This window comes from Bos javanicus, chromosome 15 (assembly GCF_032452875.1).
Source record: "Bos javanicus breed banteng chromosome 15, ARS-OSU_banteng_1.0, whole genome shotgun sequence".
Taxonomy (NCBI): domain Eukaryota; kingdom Metazoa; phylum Chordata; class Mammalia; order Artiodactyla; family Bovidae; genus Bos; species Bos javanicus.
In genome coordinates, this window is record NC_083882.1 from 48981075 (window position 1) to 48990606 (window position 9532).

Below are 9532 nucleotides of genomic sequence, written 5' to 3' on the forward strand. Positions count from 1 at the left end.
AAGTTGCCCACTTTTGAAACTTAAAGACCAAGTATTTGAATCTTACTTTGTTTCCGTGCAAAAAAGTGCTCAAAAAGCCATTCTGGGCATGTTAAATAGGTTTATACATTTTTTAATGTGGTCACAATTATGGCATTACCTATGTCTGTCTTGTTTACACAAATTTAGAAGGAAACCATGGAATGCTTGAGATAGAATCTCCCACCTCCATCCCTAAAAACAGCTGCCTTCCAAGACATAGGCTAGGATGGAACTTGTTTGAGGTGATTATCTACATTTAAAGTGTGCTTTAAGATCAAGGGTCATGGGTTCAAGACTAAAGTCTTAATTCCAACAAAGTGTATTTTTGTATTGATATTTGCTTGTTTATTTTTATTTTGGTTTTTGAACACTGTAATATCTCAACATATTTTTATAGAAAAGAGTCTGAGCATTCTGCTACGAATCTGCTGGATCTTGACACTGTAGATGATAGGGTTCATCAGAGGTGGAAAAAGGATGTAGATGTTGCCCATAAGGACATGGACCACAGGGGAGAGATGCTTGCCAAATCGGTGCACCATTGTAAGGCTAATGATAGGAATGTAGAACACGAGGACAGCACAAACATGGGAGATGCACGTCTGAAATGACTTATGCCATTCCTCTGGAGAGGCAATTGCCAGAACTGATTTAAGAATCAGGACATAGGAGAAGAGGATAAGTACAGCATCCAACAATAGTGTGCAAATAACCAGCATCAGGGCATAGTAGCTATTGAATCGAATGTCTGAGCAGGCTAGGCAGACAAGGTCTTGGTGCAGGCAGAATGAGTGAGAGAGGATGTGGGGACAGCAGTAGTGGAAGTATTTCAAACAGATAATAGGGGGTGTAATAAAGAAGAAACTCCTACCTAAAATGGTGAGTCCGATTTTGATAATTCTGGAATTAGTCAGGATAGAGGAATAACGCAGTGGATTGCAAATTGCAATGTACCGGTCAAAGGCCATAGTTAGGAGAACAGAGGATTCCATGAAGGACAGACCATGGATGAAATAGGCCTGGGTAATGCAGGAATCCAGGCTGATCTCTTGAATCAACCCCAACAGGATCCCTAGCACTGTGTTCACTGTGGACAGTCCCATACACAAATCAGTGACAGCCAGCATGGCCAGGAAGTAGAACATGGGTTGACGCAGGCTAGGTTCAGTCCAGATTACATACAGCACCAGGCAGTTACCCAAAAGAACAACAGCATAAATGGTGGAGAAGGGAACAGAGATCCAGGGGTATTGCTGCTCCAGACCAGAAAATCCAGTGAGAAGGAAGGAGGAGGAATTAGTGCTGGGGCTTACTAAAGCTATCATTCTGGATCTGAGATAATTTTTCGAGGCAGCCAGAAAGTATTTTTCAATGAGAATGCTCAGATGAGGTAGAATTTCTAAGTAAACAAAATTATGCTAAAAGTTAACTAACTTTACATAATGTGGTCAAGCAACTCTGTCCTTTAGAGGCATATGTATCTGTCGGCTGGAAGAGAATGGTGCTCTCCTGATGTCACTTAAGTGTCGTTATTCATCCATTGGCGGACCTTAGAAGACACCTGTAACGATGAACAGACTGGAGCAGGAAACTAATTTTCGGAAGGATATGTTTTCTGGGACATTTTCCCAGGGATGCTGGTGAGATGGTATACCTATAAAATTGAGAGAGAAGATTCTCGAAAGAATTCTTAGTTTTCTCCTTCCAACTCATAAAGCATTTAGAATGAAGAGTACTATAAAGTAGTCACTCTGCACCCATACTTTTCCATTTGTGTTGTTTCCAAGCATATTTTCCTCCAAATAGTGGAAATGTTTCTGTTTTCTCCCACTCTAAATGACATAGCCAGAAATTAGTTTTTCAACCTTAGTGATAAGCCAAGAGGAATATTTATGCATGAAACCTGTGGCAAGTGATTTCCCATGGGAGCTCTTACCCTCTGGGATGTTCAACCCATGTGTGCTCCTGTGACTTGGAGACTCAGGTTGAAGACACTTTGCCTCGGACATCAACCCAGAGTTCTCCACCCACGATTTATTCATGTCATTAGTTGGCTAAGTATTCATTTAATAGACACTTATTGAAAGGATGAGCAATTATTTTCTCTTCCTTAGAAACTGCTGTTCTAAAGATCAGAAGGCCAATGTTGAATAACTAAATCTAAAGGCCTCTTTGCAGCAGAATTGATTGGCTTGTTTTTCACATTATTATCCTGATTTGAATTCTGGCCCTGGAAGTCATTACAAAGATTTAATGGCTCGTATGATTTAGGCAGGTGCTTAAAACTTTATATTGACTTTCATATTTGATTATGAAACACGTTGATTATTCCAACATGTTAAAGTAGCTTCGGATTCTGGCTTCCATTTATAGCCTATCCTTCATCTTTATCATACCAGTCTCATCAGGCAGCTTCTTTTAGGAGCCTATCCATTTTTATTTCGTGTTCTGAGCTTCCCCCACAGCTCAATGGGTAAAGAATCCACCTGCAGTTCAGGAAACACAGGAGATGTGGGTTCAGTCCCTGGATTGGGAAGATCCACTGGAGAAGGAAATGGCAACCCACTCCAGTATTCTTGCCTGAAAAATCCCATGGACCCAGAAGCCTGGTGGGCTACAGTCCAAAAGGTTGTAAAGAGTTGTACAAGACTGAGCAACTAGGCATAAGCACAAGCAAGCCCCTCTCAACATTAGATAACTTAGTTCACTATTTTTAGTACATTTTCTTCATTGAGTGCCTGGACTTTCTTTGAACACATTTATTTTTCAAAACCACCACTGCTTTTTTTTTCCACAAGATTTTTCTCTTGATGTTCTCTCTGCCAAGATGTGTTTCTCCATCTTCTCCCCAACCTCTTTATTCTCTTTTTCAAACAATCTTGCATTTTTCCTCTTCATCTGAAACATCACTTTTCAGGAAGCCCCTTAACTTGGACAGATTTTCTCCACGTACCTATTATTTTGGTAACATACATTCATCTTTATGTAACTCATTCAATTTATATTTTGATATTCATTAGATGACTTATTTCACTAAGGTTTCTGTTAAACAGTAAACTGTAAGTTTCCTGAAAGTGAAGAGAGTGTCAGTTTTTACTCACTATAGTAGCCTGAAATTTACAAGGCTAAGTTTTCACCCCGTCTGTAATTTTAGACTCATGGATATAATTGTCTCCTTGATGTCTCCACTTCGGTATTTAATCTAAAAATTATAATTATGGCAATTAAGTACTTCATCCTCCCCCTAAGTAATTATCTCCCTATTTCTTCCGAATATCACAAAATGACTCCACCAACCACACAACTGCTTACAAAAATTCTAGAACCATTCTTGCTATTCCTCCCCTCTCCATCAAATCCTTTATTAGTTTCTATCATTTCTACTCTAAAACATACCCTGAACCTGCTCACTTTTCACGAGTAGACCTGTATATTCCCAGTATCTTGGTTTATAACATCTTTTCCGTGGTTATTGTAATAATTTGCTAGCCAGCTTAATTGTTTTTGCACTTGTCTCTAAAAAAGCAGAGGATCCTGACTGCTTTTCTACAAAACTCTACTAGATAGCATAAGCCTTTGTTTAAAAAATATTCTGGTTGATTTTTATGCTCTTAAAATAAAATGCAAGTTATTTATCATGGTATCATGATCAGAAAACTTTACATGACCTGGCCCATCCACATCTACTTCTGCATCAAGGACCATTGTTGGCTTCACTCCCTAATCTCTAGGCATCTTTCTCTTCCTCAAAGCAAATTAAGAGTATTCCTGTCTCATCTTTGACCTTGATCTTTTATCTGCTTAGAATTATTTAATTCAAGTTTTTTGTGCAAAATCTCCTTTAATAATTCAGGCTTCAGTTCAATGTTGCTTCTTTAGGGTGATTTTTGTAACCCTGCCATTATTGGTTCCATTTTCTCAAAGAAGTCACTCTCATTGCAAAATCCTGCTTGATATTTATACTATTTGCTATATGCTGATTGTCCTTTAGATCTACTGGAAGTTTTAGAAGACCAGGAGTTATGTGTTTTGTTTTGTTTTTTTTCCTCCTGCTCACTGCTATATAAAATGAGATTTAGAATAGAGTAAGCATTTATCAAACAAATATTTTGTTAATGAATTTTGTCTATGAAATAAGAGCTGTACCTTCCAGAGGTATTAAAACCAGACAAGTTTGCAAATAGTTGCCATGAGACCTAACCACTCATATCTTAAGGTACTCATATCTGATCTCTGTTGGCTACACATTTTCAATCTTGGATCATCATATGTAAGATTTATATGATATATAAAACAGATGCCATCCTAGAAATTCTTGCTGATCTTGGTCATAAAATACAAAATTTGAATATGATTCCTATCGCTCCCAGCATGATCCAGACATATAGGCTCGACCTTGGGATTGATGCCAAAAGTTGCAACTATTCTGTGAATGTAGGCCTACACTGAAAGAACATACTCTTCTTTAAGCTTCTTCAGACAAGCCATGAATGTTAATGGTACTGCCAAAAAGAATATCAACATTACAGCAACAGAAGAGTAATAAATGTTGGAATTTTTTTTTTAATTCTGTTTGAGATGTAAGATGGTAGCCTGGAAAGTACAGTGTTGATGAGAATGATAAATGAAGATTCCACAGGGAAAGTATTCAGAGATGTCAGATGCTTCACCTGTACCAAGAAGAAAAAAAAGAGACCCATTATTTCCCCAAACATCATGCTGTGTTATGTGACCACCACAAAGTCAGGGTGCAGAATACTTCTTTCTGAATTTGGAGCAACCAGAATACTGTCTGACATAAAATAAACAACTGGAGAGGACAAGCATAGGAGAGTTTCCATCCACTGTAACGATAGGATCATGGTTTCCTCTGTGCACTTGGTCTGGAATGATGATTTGGAAGCATATCTGGGGCTGATTAAACAGAAACCTTTTTTCAGGGCAGTCTTTTCTTATATTCTACAGTTTAAACTGACTTACGTGTTCAGACACCTATGGTACTTTTTTTCTGTCCTTTGGAAATGATTCCCTATGTGATTACTTCATGACTTTTTTTGGAATAGGTAATGACCAACAATTCTTGCTTAACCTAAAGGCATAAGAAGTATTAGTCGCTCAGTTGTATCTGACTTTTTGCGACCCTGTGGACTGTAGCCTGCCAGGCTCCTCTGTCGATGGGATTTTCCAGGCCAGAATATTTGAGTGGGTTGCCATTTCCTACCCCAGGGGATCTTCCCAACCCAGAGATGGAACCTAGGTCTCTTGCATCTCCTGCATTGACAGACGGATTCTTTACCACTTGCGCCACCTGGAAAGCCAAAGGCACAGAGGGAGAGTGCTAAGTCTAAAAATCAGTATCTTTATAATTACATTGAATAAGAACAACTCTGTATTCCAGGACAATCCAGATTTTTGTTCGTGCTTCAGCATAGTTATTTAATGGCACCCACACTGGACCTGCCTCGAAAAATTCATGATAGTGTCATGCTTAAATAGATGATTCTTCACATGATGCCAGCAGGGGGCAGAGCAGGCTGTGAAATTTTCCCTTTCTTCAAAGATGCATAATGTGCTTAGTTGGTCGGTCCTGTCAAACTGTGACTCCCATGGATGTAGCCCGCCAGGCTCCTCTGTCCATGGGGATTCTCCAGGCAAGAATATTGTACTGGATTGCCATGCTCAACTCCAGGGGCTCTTCCCACGTCTTTTCCAGGGATCGAACCCAGGTCTCCCACTTTGCAGGCGGATTCTTTGCCATCTGAGCCACCAGGGAAACCTCAAAGATGAATAAAATGCATAAGGCAGATTTGTTCCGAATTGAGTAAATATAGGTCAGGTCAAGTATTTAAGAGTTTTGAAATGACTGAAAAGATAAGAACCCTTTATAAGCCTAGTCTAGAGAACTAGATGTTCAGGGGTTGTAAATACATTTGCATCAGAGACAGCTTATTTGCCACAAATCTAGAATAGTCTTAAAATCACAGTTTATGTGAATGACTATAACTATTCATTTCTTGAATGCTCCCCTTTATTATGTACTATCTTTATGTATGTTTACATATCTATACATATGTATGTTTACATACCTATATGTATATTTACATATATTTATGGTAGTTCCACTGGTAAAGAATCCACCTTTATCCAGGAGACTTGGTTCCATTCCTGGGTTGGGAAGATCCCCTACAGAAGGACATGGCAAGCCACTCCAGTATTCTTGCCTGGAAAATCGCCATGGACAGAGGTGCCACAGTCCATGGGGACAAAGATTCAGACATGACTGAGTGACTAAGCACAGCATATTATTTTACTTACTATGTATTGTATAAGATATCTATAAATAATATTCTTATAATGCATGAGTATTGAAAAATGACTATCCATTTCTTAGACAGCATAATAAAAAATTATGTTGCAGGGTGGTCATCTGGGTGTTTGAGAAGTTCCCATCAGGATTTGTATGATCTCATTAGACTTAACATAAATGAGCGTCCGTGCTCTTGTTAGCCGTCCTTGAAAATACTCAGCAACAGCAAAATATAAGAGGGCATTTGATGATCTATGCATCAGCCAACTGATTGACATTTTTATATTATTTGATATCTTTGTCTCTTTTTTGTGCCCTGTGTTATTTCAACTGGACTGTTCTCAAGCTGCTTCCTACCATCACATTTTCATCTCTGATTAGACCCCCTAAAACATTTGTCTTAAAAATGAGAGACTTTTCTTTAATTTGTTGATTCCAGACGTACATAGTAATTCAACTTTCTTCTAGACATAGATGCTGCTAGCATGGTTGCCTATTGTTAAGATCCATTAAAAAAAAAAAAAAAAAAAAAAAAGGCCCCCAAATTCCCTACTCTTCAATATTGCCACCCCAGCCTGAGATCTTTTGCATTTAGGAAGAGATGTTAAATGAGTCAACTTACTCTTTGTAAATTCTCACCTGACATTAACTTTTGTTAAAGGTCAAAGTATGGAATTGTGTTGAGACTTTTATTTTTTTTTTCATTTTCCTGCAAACTTAAAGACGACATGTTTATATACCAAATTGACAGAAGATTTTTCACAAGGTCAGAGCTAATAAGTAGTAATGTTTTTTCAATCCTGGCTGTCTGATTTCAAAGTGATGTTCTAAACTGTTAAACTATCTTACTTTACTTGTCGACTGGCAGTGCAAACATCTTGTGAGTAATGGCTGAATTGTATCCTCTTGTCTGTTTTTAACTTTAAGAATATGCTCCACTGTGTTCACCAAAATTTATAATCTATTCTATTCTATCTCAGGCAGTTTTGCTTCAGTTATCTTTCCTGTCTACCTGAAATTCTCAGAATACACAAACACATTATTCATCAGTGACTTGGCCTCCTTTTCTTTTCTGACTTTTGTCTTCTTGTCTTCTGGACAATTGTCTATACTACTTATCTTTACCACCATTTCATACCAAGGGCTTCATCCTCAGATCTCATAAAAGCCTTGTATACTCATTTACAGTCACTTGTAACTGTAAATTCAGAACCTCCCCAACTAGATTCAGAATAGGGAAAGGAATGCGTCAAGGCTGTGTATCGTCGCCCTGCTTATCTAACTTCTATGCCAAGTACATTATGCAAAATGTCGGGCTGGATGAAGCACAAGCTGGAATCAAGATTGCCAGGAGAAATATCAATAAGCTCAGATATGCAGGTGTCACCCCCCTTATGGAAGAAAGCAAAGAGGAGCTAAAGAGCCTCTTGATGAAAGTGAAAGAGGAGAGTGAAAGAGCTGGCTTAAAAGTCAGCATTCAGAAAACTAATACCATGGCATCTGGTCTCATCATCTGACGGCAAATATATGGGGAAACAATGGAAACAGTGAGGACTTTATTTTGGGGGGCTCCAAAGGCACTGAAGATGGTGACTGCAGCCATGAAATTCAAAGATGCTTGCTTCTTGGAAGAAAAGCTATGACAAATCTAGACAGCATATTAAAAAGCAGAGACACTACTTTACCAACAAATGTCCATCTAGTCAAGGCTATGGTTTTTCCAGTAGTCATGTGTGGATGTGAGAGTTGGACAATGAAGAAACGTGACCGCTGAAGAATTGATGCTTTTGAACTGTGATGTTGGAGAAGACTCATGAGAGTCCCTTGGACTGCAAGGAGATCAAACCAATCAAACCTGAAGGATATCAGTCCTGAATATTCACTGGAAGGACTGATACTGAAGCTGAAGCTTCAACACTTTGGCCACCTGATATGAAGAACTGACTCATTGGAAAAGACCCTGATGCTGGGAAAAACTGAAGGCAAGAGAAGGGGATGACAGAGGATGAAATGGTTGAATGGCATCACCAACTCAATGGGCATGAATCTGAGCAAGCTCCAGGAATTGGTGATGGACAGGGAAGCCTGGCATGCTGCAGTCCATGGGGTTGCAAAGAATTGTACACAACTAAGCCACTGGACTGAACTGAACAGAGATTCAGAATTAGGATGCAAGAGGAAACAAGGATTACTAAAAATTCATACATCATTTCCAGAATCAAGTATCCGGATAAGCGGTTATTGAAGGAGAGGATTAAATTGGTATATGTTGCTTCTGGTAACAGTATGCTAACGACTACAAAGGCAGAGAAGCCATCAGAGACTGGATAAAGAGGGCAGACCTCTAGTCACTTCCGTGATGTAGATGCTAAAGCATCCTGGGGAGAATGGAATTCTGTTTAGTGGAATCCCATGAAAGGATTGCAAGACAGGAGTGACTATCAAGCCACAAAAGTCCCTTTTTACATTCTCATCAATCCAATATTTATCACAATATTATAGTACAAGCAAAGTGAGAGCAAAACTACCTCCCCCTGAAGTCCATGGGATCGCAAAGAATCACACACAACTGAGCCACTGAAGTGAACTGAACTGAGATTCAGAATTAGGATACAAGAGGGAACAAGGATTACTCAAAATTCGTATGTCATTTCCAGAATCCAGGACAGAAGGTTCTGCCCTTCAGGTAGATCTTTGTAAGATGGCAGAGAAAACAAGGATAATAAGAAGTCAGGGGAGAAAGAGCAATGGGACAGTAAAGTGCCTAAAGAAAGTTTTAAACAATGGTGTCCTTAGGCAGAAGAACCTAATGGATTTAGGTGAGGTTCTGGACAATTAAAGAGAGAGAAGACATTTACAAAAAAAAAAAAAAAGCTAAATAACATAATTTATTTTAATAAAACTTAGCAATGATCTAACTCACAAATTAAGCTGCAACTTGAATTCTTTAAAGGAAAGTAAGAGTAAGGAGCAGAGCCTGTTTTCCAATAACATCAGCTGTTTACAACCACTCCTGTCATGGGGTCCAAGATACTGATATATTTTCTCAAAGTCTGAACTTAGCCCTTCATTTCTTTATGTCTTCAGTGCTTTGCCCTCCTGTGTGCCCATCTGAGTAAGAGACAGTGAAATAATTTAAATACACCAGTGCAATGAAAATAAATGTCTTTATTAGGCAGATGCACACAACGCTTCATAATTTTT

General features: G+C 38.7%; 1 protein-coding gene across 1 annotated transcript; it reads right to left on the bottom strand.

The window, feature by feature from the left end:
- Nucleotides 1-401: 401 nt before the first annotated feature.
- Nucleotides 402-1355, bottom strand: LOC133260996 (olfactory receptor 51V1-like). Its single transcript, XM_061439606.1, has one exon. The coding sequence runs from the start codon at nt 1344-1346 to the stop codon at nt 402-404; it is 945 nt and encodes a 314-aa protein (XP_061295590.1). The 5' UTR covers nt 1347-1355.
- Between the last annotated feature and the right edge of the window lie 8177 nt (nt 1356-9532).